The sequence below is a fragment of the Dreissena polymorpha genome, chromosome 10 (assembly GCF_020536995.1).
Source record: "Dreissena polymorpha isolate Duluth1 chromosome 10, UMN_Dpol_1.0, whole genome shotgun sequence".
NCBI classification, from domain to species: Eukaryota; Metazoa; Mollusca; class Bivalvia; order Myida; family Dreissenidae; genus Dreissena; species Dreissena polymorpha.
In genome coordinates this window covers 4,076,823-4,097,843 of record NC_068364.1, presented here as the reverse complement: position 1 = coordinate 4,097,843, position 21,021 = coordinate 4,076,823, and the positions used below count along the sequence as shown (strand labels likewise).

Sequence of the window (21,021 nt, the reverse complement as noted above, 5' to 3'; positions counted from 1 at the left end):
CTTTAAACTCTGAAAGCTGTGACAACTATAATAATATAAAGAATTAGTTGATTTTAGTTACTAAACATGTTTTGAGTTACTCCCCTTTGAAATAAATTTTCCATACAAGTTAAAATTAGCAGACATCAATGTCAAACTTTTTTTGTTATTTTCACAGTTTTCATTTCCATGTACATCTAATTTGGTAAGTATTTTACATGTTTATTTATTGTTTGAATCATAACAACATGATATGCTTAAAGGTTTTAATAAATAAAACATTTTTTCAAACACCATCAGTCATCACAAGTAAATTTGTCTGCAATGTCATTGATGTTATTCATCACAGATATTTACTAAAATCCGTTTGAATATATGCATAAGTAGTGTTCTTGAAAATTTGAAACCCTTATCTGAAATCTTCACTGTCTTGTTTATTAAATAAGAGGGGTGCTAATATATTTTTTTTCCAAAACTTGAGTAGTACTCGGATAGGTACTAGTAAGCGGACATTTTCTGTCACACCTTTTATTATCTTGTTAATTAACTTATTTGAAAAACAATTGTTTTCTGTTGATGAATTATTGTGTATGCCTTAGAAATGTGAATTTCTGCCTATTCTTAACTATTGTTTGGAATATATAAATAGGTTAAACAACAGAACTTCATCAGCTTAGTGAATGACGCAGTCTCTAGGGAAGAAAATATTGCTACATCTGGAAAGAGAGCTTACATATCTACTATGACTGCAAAGTTAAAAAAGTATGTATTTTAATTTTAATTCTGTTGATCCATTATTACAGTAAGTTATTAAAGAGTTTTGTGTATACTAAATAGTTCGATATATATATATATATATATATATATATATATATATTTTTTTTTATGTACTTAAAATGAGAACGCAGGCAAGTAATAATTATTATGAAAAGTCATTTACAATAACAAAGATGATTTTTTTGCTTCAGAAATGTGAAGCAGAGGAGAGTAGTGAAGATATATGACAACCATGTGGTGATCCTTCTCTGCATTATGAATACACCAGTAAGTGTTACCATTAAAAGAAATAAAAATACTGATGATAATAATAATAATGATAATAATGATGATGATAATAATATTCAAGGGTCACTATTTCATCGCACATTAATATGATGATCTAAATGAAGATAATTGATGTTGTCTAATTAATTAAATGTTTTATAAACTACAATAAATGAACATCTTAATTTTACAGTTTTAACTATATTACATTCTTAATTACATTTAGTAGGTTTTGCCAAGAATTGATATCTCAAAAAAATCATTAATTTAAATACCTGACAGAACTTTTATATAGGAACATGTATTCATAGTTAAAATAGAACTACATGTATCAAGTAATTTGATGCTGGTATAGCAAATATAATGATATTCATAAATATCATATTATGATTTCTCTCAAATATGATCATTTGAAGTAGAAAATTTATTTCATTTTAAATTCTCTTTTTTCTGAAAAGGATTTCATATGTATTTCTGTTTTTTAGGCCAATATGATGCTTAGTTGACTCAACAATGGATGACAAGGAAAATACAAGAACACCTTTTAAGACGAGGTCCACTACTGAGAACTTTGATTGGAAATCACAGTGCTTCATTTGTGGCGAAAAGTGCAGCCTTCATAGGGACAATACGTCAAGAGGTTTTAGCAGAAGTTGGTCGCTAGTTGAAACTTCTATATCTTCAGACTCGAACTCTATATATCGCAAAGTGTTAGATATTGCTACTGCAATAAATGATGTAGCTATTATTGACAGATTGGCAAGTGTTCCAAATGGTGATCTTGTAGCCATCGAGGCTCGATATCATAGAAAAAAAGGTTGTTTGACTAAATATTACCAGTGTAATACCTATGCATTTTCCGGGCTGACACTTAATAAGGCCACTTCTAAAAATCAAACAATTTCATACACAATCATAGCTGAGAAAGTTAAAAATGAATTTGAGCATTCTATTGTTGTTGATAAAAAGGTTTTCTTCTTTCCTACATTAAAAAAACGTTTTGTTGAAATTGCTGAATCAGAAGGATGTTCAAATGATGCAAACTCTTATAAAAGTTCCAATTTGAAAAGGTTGTTAGAAAAAGTATGGCCAGAGGTATCCTTTATTCATCAGCATGGAAAGCCTGACTTAGTTTGTTCTTCTAGTCTGACTATAAATGATGCTGTTAGAAAGTCAAAGGAGCTAGAACAGGTCATTCAAGATGACAATGATTGTTCATACGATGAACTACCAAAGTCAGAGGACGACACAGATGAAACTGTAGTTCATAAGGCTATGGGTATTTTGAGACGACGAATTATAGAGAATAATCCTAAATTGGGTGACTTCTTTTACGCTCCAGAAGAAATGAAATTGTCAGATCAGAAGCAGTTTGTGGAGCCTCTTCTTTACAAGGCAGTGTGTTGGTTATATGACAAAAAATGCTACAAGGAAGCATCTGAGATGACCAATACAAGATGTCTAGCTGTTGCTTGTGACCTTACTACACTTGTCACGTCAAACCCATCCCCTAAACACCTGGGCTTAGGTATACACCTCTACAACGAGTTTGGCAGCCGCCATCTGATTGAAGATATGTACTCTCTTGGTTATTCCATCTCATATCCAGATCTTCGGTTATTCTTGACATCAGCAGCCCAACAGAACATTGCATCACATAAGATAACAGACTCTGGTGGTATTGTCCCAGACAATATACTACCTAGAGACCAAGGGGGTAATCTGGTAGTGGCAGTTGCTGATAACTGGGATCTAAATGAGCGAACAGTTGATGGTAAAAGGACGACTCATGCGATGACAAGCATTTTGGTCAGCAGTGCGCCAGCCGAGTCAACGCGGATTCCACGTCTTCCGAAATCAACAAGTAGGACGTTTGACAGTCAGTCACTTCCTGGTGGTGGCCTTTGTTGGATTGTTCCATACAGTAAACCTACACAAAGACCACGACCAGTCTTTGAGCGCCCTGTAAAGCTGGAAGACATAGATCCTACAGAGTCCAACATTGTAAGACTTGCCAGACTGAGAGAGCTGCTATATTCTGTCGGGCGCAGTTCCATTTTATGTGACGATATATCTGATGATCAGCAAAATATTCCAAACTGGAGTGTGTTTTCATCACAATTGATCAGGAAAGAAAACAAAACAGAAGCCTCTACTATAGCATACAATCCAATCATCATGTCAAAACCCACAGACTACAGCACAATATATACAACACTGCTTCGGGCCAAAGAAGTTGCCACCAGCCTAGGCCAGTCACATATACCTGTGGTGTTCGATATGGGACTATTGACAAAAGCATTGGAAATAGTTTGGTGCCAGGATAAGAAGCTACAAGGGGTGATCCCAGTGGAAGGCGGCATGCATCTACTTATGTCTGTTTTCGCAGGAATCGGACATCTGTATGGTAACGCAGGTCTTAAGCAGCTGCTTATTGATTCAGGTACATATGCCCCAGCCACAGTAAATAATATTCTGTTGGGTAAGGACTTTGATAGAGCACTTACAGCATTCAAGTTGGTTGACGAAGCTTTGTACAACCGGTTACTTATCAACTTTGACGCCTGGTGTGCAAAGAACAACAAGAATATGGCCAGCGAAGTAAGAATGATGCTATCAGGCTTCCGAAGCATGCCTACTGATACATATGCAGAGTCATTGGACGGATTTGTTGACACCCTGTCAAACTACCTGACGCCGTATTTAGAAGAGTTCAGGGAAGAGGGTCGCAAGTTATCATCTACATTTTCGCTTTGGGATGACTATCTTGCAAAAGTTTCAACCCCACTTAAGTTACTGATAGCGTCAACTAGGTCTCCAAACTGGACAGTATACCAACATGCCAAACTGCAGCTGATGCCTCTATTGTTTGCATCAAACAGAACAACCTACGCGAGGTACATGACGGTCCAATTGCTTCAAATGAACATGCTACCCCAAGATGTAGAAGAAGGATTTCTTGAAGGTTTTTACACTGCAAAGTTGTCTTCTGGAACATTCAATAATGTTTGGCTGGATTATGCACTTGAAGCAACCCAGAACAAAGATCTCAAGGGATCAGGTGGGATAGTAGGACTCACCCTGCGGGAGAATGCCCTTGCACGTTGGTTTCTTGCACGACCAATATCATCAAGATACTCTGCAATATTCCATGACAGCATACACGCTACCAGCAAGCCAGATGATACTAAACATCACAGTAACAGTAACAGCAAACGAAATCAGTATGACAAAGCTGTCATGTCAATGACAAACATCTTTGATGGTAATTTCATAGACCCATTTGATGTTACTAAAACTCCTGAGCAATTGATCAACTTTGCCACAGGAGCACATGCCAATGAAGATGTAGAGCTATCTATGAAGAACTGTTTGACCAAAGGCCGTGAATTATTTGAATCATTTGTTACCGAAAGACTTGTAGAGAAGAGCGATGGGACAGAAGCACCTGAAAAGGACTTTTACAGCCCTATGCCAAGAAGCACGATAAAATCCATGTCTGATATGAATTCAAAACCATCACAGAAGAAGCAAAAGGCTAAACTCATAAATGGTACAGTAATGTTTCAGCGTTTGTTGGCAATCAACACGTACAAAAAGGTTCCTTCTGAGCGCGTCTTTGCTTTTGAAAATACAGCAGTTCCCATGTGCATGTTTACGGATGATGGAAAGATGATCAAAACCAGAAAATCTGACTTCATGAAAAAACTAGAAGAACTGCTACCTGAATCACAAACGATGACAAGCGATCCTGAGGTGGTGATATTTGACGGTATGGCGCTTGTTCAGATATTACCAGTACCATCTGAACTGGCAAACTTCAAAAGCATGGCATCTGCATTTCAATCATATGCATTGAGAAAGGCTCGTGAATTATCTGCACATGTTAAAGCCATCCACATAGTATTTGATAAATACAGCGAAGGCAGCATAAAATCTCAAACAAGACAAGAAAGGGGTGACCTGAATTACAACAAAACAGGCAATATTCATGTTCAAGGAGAACTTTACATCCCAAAAGACTGGAAGATGTTCCTGCGCAGTGGATCAAACAAAGAACGCCTTATCGAATACTACACAAGCTACATGACAGAACATGCATGTGATGAGCTGAATTCTCACGAAACCTTGTTCGTCAATGGCGGAAAACACCTTCAATGTGTTCAAATATCTCCAGATTCTTGCACTCAAATTTCAGCACTAAATACCAACCAGGAAGAGGCTGATACAATGATGATCCTACACGCCAAATATGAGGCAGACAGAGGAGCCACATCTCTTGTCATTCATTCACCTGACACTGACGTTCTGGTCTTATTGCTGCACCATTACCAGAACATAGGCGCTCCATATGTATTCATGTCAACAGGTAAAGTTACGACTCATACTGATTGCAGAAGGCTTCTACCAGTCCAGACAATTGTCCAGAAATTGACAAGTGAGCAACTTAAAATTCTGCTTACCGTTTATTGTTTGACGGGTTGTGACACAACGAGCGGATTTTATGGAAAGGGCAAACGCAAAGCATTCAATATGATGATGGACAACTCTCACAAGTATCAACAGCTGAATGATTTGGGTCTGGAGCTGATGTTAACTGAACCTCAAAAATTAGCCTGTAACAAATTTGTTACTGATATGTATGGTGGAAACAGTCGACATACGCTACATCAGTTAAGATGCCTCAAAGCCAAAGGTTCTGTTCAACCTAGAAATTTACCACCTACTGAAAATAGTCTATCACTACATCTCCTGAGGTGTGTAGTACAGCTGTGGATATGGCGTCATGCTACGACACCACAGCATCAGATTCCATCATTGTCTGAGTTTGGATATGAATATGACACACATGGGCTTGGAATAAGACCAAAAATGATGAGCCAACCGGCAGCAGCTCCAGAGTTGCTCAATGATTTGGTTTGTAATTGTAACATTTGCAATGAAACATGTGCATGTTTCAGAAACAAGCAGCCATGTACAGTGGCTTGTAATTGTGAAGGAGACATTGAAACAGAAGATACAATGTGCACGAATATATACACCCTGTCATCCATTTTTGGTCAAGAATTGGAATCGTCAGATAGTGACCAATCATGAACTCTAGCACAAGAATTTGAACGTGTTTTAATAACAAAGTTGTTACCATTTATGACATTGGTTTTACTCTGTTCTATTGTGAATAATAATTATACATTTTTTTAAGTTAAATTCTGAGTTATTTTCAACTTAGTTTAACTATGATTGTATATGTCATGCTGCAAATACATGATTATGAATCGGAATTTAGTAAGATCATATTTCCTTTTTTGTAACACTTTAAACAGATGGTGCATTTGTAATAACAACTGTTAAAAGATTATATAGTGACTAGTTACTTTATGCACATTATATGAATTATGATACAGGAGTTGTTTTTTAATGTTTGTTACTTGAAAACCTAATTTGTTATTTGCATCATTTGTATTAGTAAATTCAATGTAAAAACAACATTTGTAAATAACATTTATGTGTCTGTATCAAGCACTCATACCTGGTGCATTGATTGTTGAATAAATATGATGTACAGATGGTGCATTTGTAATAACAACTGTTAAAGGATTACAGAGTGACTAGTTACTTTATGCACATGATATGGAATATGATACAGGAGTAGTTTTTTAATGTTTGTTACTTGAAAACATAATTTGTTATTTGCATCATTTGTATAAGTAAATTCAATGTAAATCCAACATTTGTAAATAGCATTTATGTGTCTGTATCAAGCACTCATACCTGGTGCATTGATTGTTGAATAAATATGATGTACAGATGGTGCATTTGTAATAACAACTGTTAAAAGATTACATAGTGACTAATTACTTTATGCACATGATATGAATTATGATACAGGAGTTTTTTTTATGTTTGTTACTTGAAAACCTAATTTGTAATTTGCATCATTTGTATTAGTAAATGCAATGTTAAACCAACATTTGTAAATAACATTTATGAGTCTGTATCAAGCACTCATACCTGGTGCATTGATTGTTGAATAAATATGATACATGGAACACTGCAAGGCGTTTTTTTTTACATTTGTCTTATTAAGTTATAAAGCGTTAAAAATCTACATTTTCGTACAATATTTCAATGCCAAGAATACAATTCCGTTATTATTTGCTCATGATTTAGAAAATTTTATTGTTATAATCTTAAAATACCTTGACCTTTAAATGACCTTGATGATGTTTTATACAAACGTCAATAGCTATGGGTATTATATATTAAAGATTCAAAGCAAAACTGGTTAAATTTGATGGTTATAATGTATGCCAAATGACGTTCAATGAACCAGGAAAATATCTGCATAGCATATGTAGTCTTGGTTACCATGGTTACCAACACAATTTTAGACATTTGCTTTGGTTTAAAAGGAAGCTTGTAAATGTTGCTATATGATTAAGAGGTTAGTAATCACAACAAATGTAAAGCAATCGAATTAAAAAAGAAAATGATGTGTTAATACTCAAATTTTCGTATATTTTACCACTTTTGACCATGAAATGACCTTGACCTTGACCTTTGGTGACCTTGATGATCTGTTTGGTAGAAGCCCTATATCAATGGATTACTTCTTTTATATATTGAAGTCAGTACATATAGGCGTTCAATAGACGTATTAAATTCATCTTCACTAGTAATAATAACATAAAACGGCGGCCATCTTGGACGCCATCTTGGATTTCTACGCCCTCCAGCACTTTCGAGAAAAATGATATCTCGTTCTGAAATCTACAGACCCTGGCGAACATTTTGGTATATAAAACCCTCTGTTTATGAGTTGTGGCCAGTTAGATGTTATAAAGCTTAACAAATTTGCAGCAGTAATGATACACGGTACACGAAACGCTTTACGCCACAACAAACGAATGGTAGAAACCCTGGCATAAAGCAAATACAGGAGCTTGGGTGCAACGTAGCATAGCTTATACGGTTTGCTGACGCTGTAGAGGATCGAGTACATAAAAAACATATATTTAACTCGCACATGAACATAATTGTTTTCAAAGAAATAGTTGTCATTATAATGAAGGTGGTTATATTTCATGACAAGGTATGACCTCCTAGCATTCATTTTGATATTTTTGGTATAAATTGGCTTTCAACAAGGAGCTTATTCTCAATGTTGGGAAAGTTGTGCTGAGGCATACGTTACTAGGCGGAAATAAAGGATATTTTCACTAAACTTAGAGTAATGTATATCTAGTTTCTTTAAATCTGTTTCCTTTGAATTGAAAATCAACACATGAACTGTGGTAATACCATCTTAAAAGATTGACTTGTTTAACTGAATAAAAACACAAACGTATAGAAATTCCGATGTTGAAATATTATTTTTCAGGGTGCGGTAGGGTATGTGGTGTAATTTGGGGAGAAAATACTTAGTTTGGCTGATGGGAGTCCTATTGTCCGCACCAAAAAATGACAAAATGCATTGATATATACATAACTATATGCATTGATTACAAAAAATATTTTCTACAGCAATTAACATATTTTGCTTAAATTACAAGTATTATCTTTTTTGCAACGAATACGCCTAAATGGGCTATGGACATATTGATAAGAATTCCAGTGCTTTCAATAACAAGTAATGAAAGGAACGGTATAAAATATACCACATCACGACCGGTTCTCGTTTCGTGACGTTCTACATTGATAAGCGATGGAATCTTTCATCATTTTAGCTTCTACCTGTGAACATACAGGTGAGTGAATTTTGTGGCATACTTTTTTGCTTCTATAAGAATGCCTAAACTTCTGCATTGGTTGTTCTTAGGCGAAGACCCTGCATTGACCGTTCCTAGACGGTAACCCTTACTAGGTCGTTTCTACTCGCTAACTTTACATTGGTCGCTCCGACTCGGTAACCCTAAATTGATCGTTCCTACTCGGTAATCCTACATTGGCCGTTCATAGACGGTGACCCTACATTGGTCTTTTTTACTCGGCGACCCTACATTTGCCGTTCCTACTCGCTGACCCTGTATTGTCCGCTCCAAGGCGCTGAACCTACGTTGACCGTTTCAAGGCGGTTACCCTATATAAGTCGTTCCTAGGCGGTAAACCTACATTTGTCTTTCCTACTCGATAATCCTATATTGGCCGTTCCTAGACGATGTCTCTATATTGGCCATTTGGCAATTTCTGGACAGTGACCCAATATATTTGCCGTTCCCAGACAGTGACCATACATTGGCCGTTCTTAGACGGTATCCCTACATTGACCGTGCCTAGATGGTGACCATGTATTGGCCGTTCGTAGGCACTGAAACAACATTGGCCGTTCCTAGGCGCTAGCCCTACATTGGCCGTGCATAGGGGATGACCCTAGATTGGCCGTTCATACGCGGTGACCCTACATATGCCGTTCCTTCTCGGTAACCCTACATTGGCCGTTCCTACTCGGTAACCCTACATTGGCAGGTCATACTCGGTAAGCCTAAAAAGGCCGTTCTTACTTGGTGACCTTACAATGGCCGTTTCTTTTTCCGTGACACTACATTGGCCGTTACTATTCGGTCACCCTACATTGGTCGTTCCTACTAGGTAATCCTACATTGGTCGTTCCTACTAGGCAACCCTACATTGGCCGTTCTTACTTGCTGACCCTACAATTGCCGTTCCTACACGGGACCCTAGAATTGCGATTCCTAGACAATGACTATGCAATAACCGTTCCTAGGTGATGACCCTCCCTTGGCTTTTCCTAGGCGGTAACCTTACATTGGCCGTTCGTATGCGGCGTCCTTACATTGGCCGTTCCTAGGCGGTTACCCTTAATTGGCCGTTCCTAGTCGGTGACCCAAGCCTTTTTATGGTTTAATTAATATTTGTGTATGTATGCATTTTCTTTATGTTTTTATACAACCTGCTTATGATAAGAACAACTTTCAAGAAACAGTCCAATGAGTTGTAAGGCTCGTTCATTTTGCTTTGGGTTATGTTTCCTAGAAGAATGTTTCTTGACCAGTTTTAGTCCCCATTGTTTGTAATAACCGTCCCAGGTACATCGGTTTTGATCCATAATGCTTTGTAATGACCGCTCCAAGTACAACGGTGTAGCTCTGCAACGCTTGTAATGGCTTCTCATGGCGTTGGTTTGGATCCCCAATCCTTGGTTGTAGTTTAAATCCACAAATCTTGGTAATGACCTCAGATGGTTTTGGTTTCAATCCCCAATCTTTGGCAATGACCTCTCAAGGTTTTGGTTTAAACCCACAATTTTGGTAGTGACTATCCGATGGTGGTAGTTAAGATCCCCAATTATTGGCAAGTATCATCCCCTGGTGGTGGTCTAAATCCCCAAATCTTGGTAATGACCTCTCATGGTTTTGGTTTAGATCCACAATCCTTGGTTATAAATATCCGATGGTGGTAGTTAAGATCCCGAATTATTGGTAAGTATCGTCCCCTGGTGGTGGTTTAAATCCCCAAATCTTGGTAATGACCTCTCATGGTTTTGGTTTAGATCCACAATCCTTGGTAATGAACATCCGATGGTGGTAGTTAAGATCCCCAATTATTTGCATGTATAGTTCCCCGATGGTGGTTTAAATCCCCAAATCTTGGTAATGACCTCTCATGGTTTTGGTTTAGATCCACAATCCTTGGTAATGAGCATCCAGTGGTGGTAGTTGAGATCCCCAATTATTGGTATGTATCGTTGCATGGTTGTGGTTTAAATCCCCAATTTTTGGTAATGACTGTCCCAATGTGTTGATCCTACTTTTAGTTATTTTTAGCTCGACTTACATTTTGGTTATGGTATACGTTCAACATCTCCATGACACTTTCTGCTGGTGTATTCGATTTAAATTACACCTATATGTTTGATGTCATTGTTTGAGGACCAATACACAGCTCTGACCCGCAATTTTATATAATCATGTCCCATTTTGTACTAATAATGTCCAAAACACATATTGAAATAAAACATTTAATATGTGTTAGGGGTGTAAATAAACATTCACTAACCAAGATTTACCTGCATTTTTGCCGGATTATGCCGCCTTTCGTTTCGGGAATTTGCGCTCATAACAGAAGTTCAGACGGAGTGAGATGGCTTTTTGGGTCACTTGGGTAAAGGTCATTGGCACTAAAATTAGAAAAACAATATCCGCAAAATAACGTTAGATGGAGGAAGATGTGGGTATTTTACGATACTTTTGTGCATCTTGGGGCTGTTGGGCCAAAGTAAGTGTTATTAAAATTGGAAAAATTGGTTCCGCTCACTAGATCGAGTCTTTGAGGTATCGTGCTGACATTGTATGTTGGTATGTAGCTAATTTCAAGACTTTTCTGAGAAGTACATGTAAAAACAAATGAAATGGTACATACATAAGCCCGTATTGTTCTCATAAAGTACATTGTAGTAATATTTCATAGTTTTAGAGTTTGAAGTATATTTTTTCAAATATATACATGATCATGCATCGATTATTATTTTAATGTTGTTAAATCCATCCTTTATTTTTTATGTTACGCTTCGACATGTGAACTACTTTCTATATGTGTTGTAATTGTTCCTTTCCGCATGCTTATAAGGTCAACATCGCCACTTTTGTGATGCCGTCACTTCACAAGCCGAAGATTACCCTATTTCGTTGCATGTCTAATTTTTCTGTTACAGTTATACATGTGCACTATCGTGTATCTATTTTGGTTGTTGCTGATATGCCACGCAAGCGCAACAGGACCAATTTGCCACAGGTGCGATGACGTGTTAATGCCAAGCCATTGTACAAACGTCGTGACGTGTTTAGATACAGAGGTGTGACTATCATTTATTTCAAATGTCGTTATCTACGTTGGTTTCGACTTTGAGCCGTCTTAAAGGAATATTTCAGGTATAACACGCCGATCAATAAACGTTTATAAACTGAATCAAATAGGAATTACTTAGTTCGCATCCTTAAGCAAGTATCTGAACACTGCTCTTCTGTACACATAGATAAGCTCAGACATTTGTCAGTGGCCTGTCCAGATCAACCCATAAATTATGAGGCAAAAAGAACAAAGCTAAGATTGATTGTCCAGACGCCAAATAATCGATCACTCCATAACGGCAACGCATTTGTCCGGTTCGCTTGAGAGAGGGCAGTTAGAACGAAGTAGCAACGGTCTGTGATCTTCTTCAACGCCCCTTGCGCGAGGTGGCCGCGCCGTGAGAAAGCTGTTTGATTTGAGCGTTTTGCTGTATATCAGCTTTCTGTCTTCAAGCCACAATAAAATCAAAAGGCTGGGCACTAAGGTTATGAGTGAAAGAAATACATGACTGAGACGAATCAGACTGGGGCTTATCCTCATAATCTTATCTTGATGAAGCTAGGTCCAAGGCCGGAATAAATAATTGTGACCTCATCCAATGCTGTAAACTCATTTGAGGCTGTGACCTCATCCAAGGCGGTGAATTCATCCAAGTTTATGACCTTATACAAGGCTGTGATATCATCATAGGCTGTGACCTTATCAAAGGTTATGACCATAAATAAAATTGTTATATAAAAGCGCCTTTTGAGCAGCTGTAGTAAATAGTACCATATTTGGAAATCTAATGTATGCATGTTAAAGTTATTAAAAATTTTCAGACCAATTCAAGGCAGGATATGTTTTAACTATTATATAAAAGACTAAGTAAGATTTTTTTTACTGACAATATCATTTTGTTTCAGCAATGTGTCGTCCAAAAGCTGCGTGCTCCTTCTCTTCGCGAATATTTCAAATTGGGCTGCATACCACGAAACTTAAGTTTGACATGTCGAATACTCCGATAGAATGGTTCCGGTTGTATAATTTGCGCCAAAATGGTATTACTTTCAAACAAGGCAGTCTAAGAGACAGCTATATCAACGGGTACATGAGATATCAGAGTAACGGACAAGAAAAAATGGGCTCAAAGTTTGATCTTCAAGTAAAACATTGACCGCCTTGAGCAAGCGTAAGAGACTAATGCCTTTGCAAAGCGCTTCAATGATCTAAACGGTCTTGCATAGTTTCATTAATATCTTAAAATAAGTAAAGCAGATATGGACCGGATACGGGAATAGAGGCTTAAACTGTGAAACTTGATCTTGGGCAAGCGTAATTGAATAATGCCTTTGCAAAGCGCTTCAATGAACTAAACGGTCTTGCATAGTTTCATTAATATTTTAAATAAGTAAAGCAGAAAGGACCGGATACGGGAATATAGGCTAAAACTGTGAAACTTGATCTTGGGCAAGCGTAATTGAATAATGCCTTTGCAAAGCGCTTCAATGAACTAAACGGTCTTGCATAGTTTCATTAATATTTTAAATAAGTAAAGCAGAAAGGACCGGACACGGAAATATCTTCTAAAACTGTGAAACTTGATCTTGAGCAAGCGTAATTGAATAATGCCTTTGCATATCGCTTCAATGAATTAAATGGCCTTGCATAGTTTATTTAATATCTTAAAATAAGTAAAGCATATATGGACCGGACACGAAAATAGAGGCTAAAACTGTGAAACTTGATTACCAATAAGCGTAATTGAATAATACCGTTGCATAGCGCTTCAATGTACTAAACGGTATTGCATAATTTCATTAATATCTTAACATAAGTAAAGAAGATATGAACCGGACACGAAAATATAGGCCACAACTGTAAACTTGATATTTAATAAGCGTATAACGCCTTTTTCACATTGTTTTCATTGTTGTCATTTTTTATGAAAACCCATTAATGAGGTATATGGGATATAGACCGGACACATAAAAGAGGCTCACAAATATTACCTTAAAGTGTATGTACCTTGCGAAGTGGTTACTGACTCATGCCTTATGAACATTGCGTCATTGGCAATTACATGTTATACCTCAGTCACAAATAGAGACAGATCGCCGTCCGATCAGCGGCCGACGTCTTTATCCGCTCATTTGGCTGGCGACCGGGCGATGATCGCACGGGCATCGGGTCATTTTGTGGCATCGGGCGGCGTCCGAATTAATTTTATGTCCCACTTATAATTTTACCCGACGTCGGGCCCGGAAAGGAATCGTATTGAGATCGTAAAAAGATCGGACGATCAACGCACGGTTATCGCCCGGCGATCGTCCGACATCGGATTCATCGTACGCGTATCGGCAAAAATCAAGATATTTCACAGGGACATATACATCGGCCGGCGACCGTCCGATTGCCGGAGGGCCTCCGCACGATGACTGACAGACACCGGACGGAGCTCGTGAGGAGACCAAAGGATTCCGGTAAATGCACGTGGACAGATCACGTGGGTAGATTCAGCGCCAAACACCTCCATTTTAAAGTCAAGATGCCGAAGAGAAAGGTCGCAGCACGGCAAATGCTACCTCTTCAAACAGAAGGTCAGCCCGATGATGGACAGCATGACCAGGAGAAAGAAGAGCCATCGCAGCCACATATAAATCCTGAGCAAGCTGAAGCAATTGCCCAGTCAAAAAAAAGGTCAAACGCCAGTGAATGGTAAGAGTTGCCTGTGGCCAACAAGCGCAAGGTGATGGCCAGCTTTATGCCAATGCTCAGAGGAGGCCGTCTACTGAAAACACAAAAATGTATAAGTCGTTTGAAATAATCTCTAAAATGTTCTCAAAGTCACTCTTTAAATCCGCGTTTTGTGATTCCGCATTTTCACGACATTAAATTGTTTCAGTTTAGGTACTTGGCGCTGTATTTGTAAACAAACAAACCTAATTTGGTAGTGCCTAGATAGATTACCTTATTTTGACAAAAATAACAGGTTATTGATAAAAGTACAACATTGATACAAATGCTCGCAGAATGCCTAGAACTATTACGAATGCATTTAACATTATCCCGAAAGCTCTTCGAATTTTAATTCGAATGACGGTCGGGATCGGTCTCAAGTGTTACTATAAGTATATAAGTACATCAATAAGTATGTCAGACAATTTATACTCACTCTTGATTAATTTGAATGCGAGGCCCGACTCGTGTACATAGTTCTTGAAACAACTCTGGCTTGAGACGCAAATAAGCTTCGAAATCGATCGGGTTCTCGAGACGCAATTCATGCAAAAGGGGTCTCGTATTGCCCGTAGAGGGATCGTCTCTGAATCCAAGGCTTGACCCACCATCGTCTTTTACGTCGCTGTGGTTCTTCGAATTCCTCAATTATAACCATAGCAGCAACTACAACGTTGAGGCGGTGTCTGGCTATTGCGTGCCTCTCCCTCAGCCTCGTGACTCGCTGATCTCTGTTCATGACCATAAAACAGCCTGAAAATGAAAGTTTATGGACTGCACGCATTATATATATATACACCATTTTCCAGACGGCGCGACACGCTTACCTTGCGGAGTCCGTCCGATGCCCGCAAGGAGCCCGGCCGAAGCCCGCCAGATTGACGTCCGATTTATTAAAACTTTCCGGCTTTCTTGCGGCGCTACGTCGATATTGCGACGATAGCCGTCCGAACATCGGCCGGTTGTCGTCCGATTTACAATTTGACGCTCAACCCAAAAGCTTTGTTCAAACTGTCCGATTGCCGTTCGATCATCGGCCGATTCTCGTCCGGCGCCCATAAAAGGCCGAGTTCGTGTCACTAATCGGACGGCGACCGGCTCCGACGAGTCAAGTCTTCCCGATGCCTGGAGATCGGACACATCGGCCGGCGACCGGATTATTTGTGACTGAGGCATAAGCAAAGCTTCATGAAAAGCCTTCAAATGTTATGGACGAAATTTAGCGGCCATTCAAATGGAAGCTTACAACTTTTTCCTTGAAGGATGACATTAACAGCCAGCGAGCATGTCTGACTAATGATTACTGCAAATCGTTTCAATGTGGCAATTTTAATCTGGTTTTATGAAAATTGCACAGATGGAATATCAAATTTGGCCAATCAGAAAGACATTGGTAATAAACCAGCTCACGCAGTTTACACATTATTTCAATGAATTCAATATATGAGGACAGTTTCATGGAAATCCGTTTAAGGTTATAGAAGATATGGAGAAGAAACGAAATTGTCAGAATGACGGCCTGACGGACGGATGAACGATTCGTCGAAGATGTGGAACTGCCGCATGACGAACACATTGTTTTAAACAAAATTTTAATGTAAACAGCTTGTGTGCTGCAGTGGTACCGCATTCGATGTTGATCCTTAAAGTCAGGGGTTCAAATCACGTGTACGGAAAACTTTATACATTCATAGTTCAAATGGAAACGTTATCCCCACCCGCTCCCGTCGATGAAACAAACTGTTTATTGTTCAGCAAACTATTACTCACGTTTGTGAAGTATAGACCAACTTAATTTTAATATTTTATAAAACATATTTTTCAAGATAAAATATATCGCATACTACCGAGACTCTGGTCTATCTTACTCATACACGTAACAAATCCAAGTTGATAAGTCGATTAAACACTATTTTGTGAAGGCAAATAATGGTGGCATTTGTTGTTGTTGTTTTTTAATGTAACGCAGTTCTTTATAATCTTTAATATGCCAAATGTTTAAAGATTACACATAAGACGGATCTACTATTTATGTGTGAAATCTTACTGAGCAGGTCTTCGAAAACCGCGAAATTCAAATTTGGCGCAAATTGTTATTTTTTTTATAAGAACGGCGGGTTCTCGGGTCATTTTCTGCGAGAATACTGAATTTCATATCCAATTGGAAGGCATAGTTATGAGCACGTGAGAAAATCCTGAACACTCATTGGTGCACTAATTGTTTCTGCAAAAACTGCGTAAGTCAATTTTTCCAACTTTTCAAAAAACATTTTTTAAATATTTTTTTGAAGTTTTAAAATATAATAATTTAGATAGTCTTAGTCAAAATGGGCATACTTTTTATTTATGAAAATATAAAAGCCTGTAGATCTAGTTGTCATTTTAATTCTAAAAATGGAATTACGCAGTTTTCTCTTTAATATTTGGTTCCTTTTTTAGACTATCTAAATTATTATATTTTAAAAATGTTTTTTTTGCCTATTGAAAAGTTGTAAAAATTTACTTACGCGGTTTTTGAAGAACAGCGACGAGGTGTTACTTTTATCATTGTGTGCTATGTGATTCAGGCATGCCCACAAAATCAGACCACCCATGTTCAGCCTGTTGGCAGACGCGACGAGGATGGCAGCGGTGACTCAGCAAAATTGTCTGCACTTGACATGACGTCACAAGTCCGAGGATCACGTGCTAATCCAGGCGATAGTGTTTTGTGTTTTGAATGCGCAAATGACTTACATGATCAGCTGAGCAAGTGCGGATCATGTAAGTATTATTGCTGCTGTTGCTGGCGTTGTATAGAACTGTTAAATTATATTTATGCACAATATAGATATATGGATACGACTCGAAATGTTTAAGATGTTGTACGTCAACCAAACTGAATGCGTGTACAACAGATTTTGTTGATTTTCTTATAACACTTCTTCTGAACTATTACAGTTTCTAATTCATCATCATCTTTTTACCTGTTTGCAAAAAATATTACTAATATCGTATTTAAACGCTTTACAGCATTTGAATTATGGTATATTTAACTGATTGATCTCTTAATTGCTTGAATCCTCGTTTATAGTATTTCTCCAAAGCATGTAAACATAGGAGCATATGAAATATTGACATTATAAGCGTAAGTGGCCACTTTAAAAAGCATAATTAACAACAAAAAATTCCCGACGTCCTGCCGTCCGTAAGTCGGGTCTTTGTGTCGCGCGTGTATCAAAATAATGTTCTGCCAGGCGCGCAGCTGTGCGTAGGCAGTCTAGGCACGTGCCCGCACATCATTATGAAAAATCGAAAAAAAAACATCCGAAAATGCAAAAACAATTCGAAGGCTATGGGGGGTAACCCCTTGGGAATTCAAACATAAAATATTTTTGACATGAAATAAAACGTGTTCAACTAGTTCATATTCAAAACTAAGAAAGCAAGCGTAGCCTTCTTACTTTAGTCAAATGCGCACACAATAAGAATAGATAGCGCATTACTAGCCTTTCCCACCGGAGGGATGTCCCCGGACCCCCTAAATTATGCCTGCTCATCCTTGCAGGACTCGCTACGCCTCTGTCTGCTACGGTTATGAAAATACACATTTTAATTAGCGTCACACAAAAGTGAAAAAGCACGTTAACGAGCATATCAAGAAGCTTTTTAATTTGCGCACCCTGGATACTTTATTTTTTTTGTATTTTTAAAGTTTAGAAACAAAACTAATTTGTTTGGCCATCCGTTTATAATTGGCACGTCTTGTGGATATCTAAATCATGATTCTGCTTTTCTTGCTGCTGTTGCTTTCATTGTTTTTGTATCTGACAACAGTAGTAACAAATTATCGTTGTTTATTTTCAATTAAGCTCCCCCGAATGACTTACGTTGTTTCCAATGCTATGATGTTGTAAATCCCAATGATTGCGACGGCGTTGTCAGCTGTGGCTCTGATGAGGTAGGAACATGTTTGTCATGAAAGGTCATTTTAGAGCGTTGAGTTAACGAATACTGTAAAGACTGATATTGACATATGAATAATGAATAAAATTGCGCGCCAAATAATATATGTACTGGTCTTGTGCTTTCAATTTTACAACGGAGTCTGCAGGGGGGGGGGGGGGGGGGGGGAGGGGGGTATAAATTCACATGTCTGCTTAGAGTAACGATATAGAATATAGTGAATGTATGTGGTCGTGTGCTTTTGTCATCAATGTAAATAAATGTTCGTCTCCGCTATAATAACATAAATGTACCGTAGAAGAGGCACTTGATATGCGAGCGGTTACAATTTAACGGCGTCAGCTTAAGTAAACAGACTAAAAACGGTACATTACCGCTATCGTAAAGATTATAAAGTCAATTTACAAAAAAATACAGTTCGTCGATCCGACCGTCCGTCCTTATATATCTTGCGAAAAAAATTACTAAGGGCATTTTGATAGAAGACTTTTAAACGGCAATATGTATATAAAGCCGATCTTAACTTTTCACAGGATGGTGACATTTAGGTTAAAAATGGTGTGCTCTAAGTCTTATTGGGGTAGGATGGGGTTTAATAGAGTATAATTAATCATGGCCATTTGATTTTATTGTAGTATAAGAAACGATCATGGTAATATCCCACACTTGTAATACTAACAATGGTGTCATTGTTTCTATATCATGATATCATTAAATTTGACGACATGAAGTTAATTGATGTAAAGTTGGTAAATAGCAGATTTCCAAACTGAGATACAAATAGCTCTATTTATTGCAAACGTATCGGGGGTTTTTCTGTTTAATCACTGCATTTGTATTTATCTTAAACATTTGAGTATATTCGTTTACATTTTCTTGAACATCTGATCATTATCTGCTCAGAATATAAATATATCCATGAACATTTTTCAAGCAGGTGTAAGGTTAAATCATAAAAAATTATATGATATATTGTTTTGAAGAACTGCTTTATTGCGTTGCAACCTATGCGGTTTCATGGCGGGGCATTGACGTACACGATGGGCTGTCAACGACAGCCAGTAAGTACATAATTATAAAATCCCTTCATTAATCGACTGAACTAAATCCCTGTGAAAATATCATGCACCATTTTACTTGCCGCAAAACGAATAAATGAATATATAACTACTTATAATATGTTCAGTATAGAAAACTTATGACCAAACTGCTTAGGCTGATTCGTGAAGTATTGACGTGCTTATTTTCAAAGTAATTTGCATGTATTCTATTTTGAAGCCTCATAGAAAAGTGGTCAGAGTTTGGAATGTTTTCATTATATCTAAACAAGCATATCCTAATATTCAAACTAAAATCCCTGATGAAAATATTAGTTCGTTAATGGTTAACAAAACACTTTTGTTATGATCATTTTGGAAAAAGCTTCTCTTACGTACATAAAGCTCAACGTTCGCTCTAATTTTCTCAATCCGGAATCAGCGGAAGCGCGTTAGATTATGATTCTAACGATCCGGTTGTTCGAATGCCGTTGAACATTTTATGAATTTAATCAAACTAGTTTTTATTGTTTCGTCTAACCAAGGTTTTGACCGATTGTTAGTTGAGAAAATTTCCCAATAAGTAGATCCGAATAAATAAATGGGATATTTGCATTTTTTAAATACTAAGCTTAATAGAAAAATCATTGAGTCTTGACTTCACCTACAAATGAAGTGGAAAAACAGCATGCCAATCAGATTTTGTGAATTATGTGGGTTTTATTTTTCTCGTTGTGTGTTTTTTATTGTTTGATCGCTTGTTTTAATACATATTCCTCATTGATATCAGTTTCACCTTTCAGGTTTGTCGAAGTCTTTCATTTGCCCAGCATACCATAGGATGCATCGAATGCTGTTCTACATCTTACTGCAACAACCAAGTGTGTAAGTACAAGGGCATTATTTCCTTAGAGAATAAAACGATTTGCACGTCTTTGTATGACGCTCACATTCTTTGTATAAGTACACTGTGAAATATGAAAACAACCATAGGATCATGGAACATAATAACACTCCATGCGCGTGAAAAGATCCAGGAACTGACGGACGAGCTTAAGCGCCAACGCTGGGACAAGTCGTAGTCAGTTGGCTAGGCTTTGGGGAAACATGAACAGACAAAGCGCACAAGATATGGCTCAGCGGAGAGGATTCCAAACAGCTCCACGGGTTTGTCAACAGCGTCATCAGATGCATCCCAGTTCTTAGCATGATAATTTCCATCCGAATCTAAGCGAGACCACGCAACCTTACTATCATCCATATCTACTCACCAACATCAGACTACGATGACGAGGAGATTGAACAGTTTTATGAAGATTCAGAGCGCCTCACAGCGTTCGTTGTTCCCTTCTATGCCAAATCTCACTACTGTCCGTATCAAATCTCGGAAGGTGACTGGTGCAAACTTGGAGTTCCAGTAGCTTTGGACAATCAGGATATCTTTCTTTGGGACCAATGGCCTTGATGAGTGAAATCCAAGACCTACCCA

The 21,021-nt window shown here is 37.8% G+C and overlaps 1 protein-coding gene across 3 annotated transcripts in view; it reads left to right on the top strand.

The window, feature by feature from the left end:
- Positions 1-8,665: 8,665 nt before the first annotated feature.
- Positions 8,666-21,021, top strand: part of LOC127847940 (uncharacterized) — a 60,214-nt gene continuing 47,858 nt past the window's right edge. Inside the window, exons 1-4 of one of the 3 annotated variants that reach the window (XM_052380190.1) lie at positions 8,755-8,771; positions 10,663-10,719; positions 11,696-11,836; positions 12,738-12,809. In XM_052380190.1, coding sequence (XP_052236150.1) covers positions 11,702-11,836; positions 12,738-12,809 — 207 coding nt within the window. In that variant the 5' untranslated portion in view covers positions 8,755-8,771; positions 10,663-10,719; positions 11,696-11,701. Of the gene's footprint in view, positions 8,772-10,662; positions 10,720-11,695; positions 11,837-12,737; positions 12,810-21,021 lie in introns of those variants that run through there. The other 2 variants (XM_052380189.1, XM_052380188.1) reach the window with 2 other exon arrangements.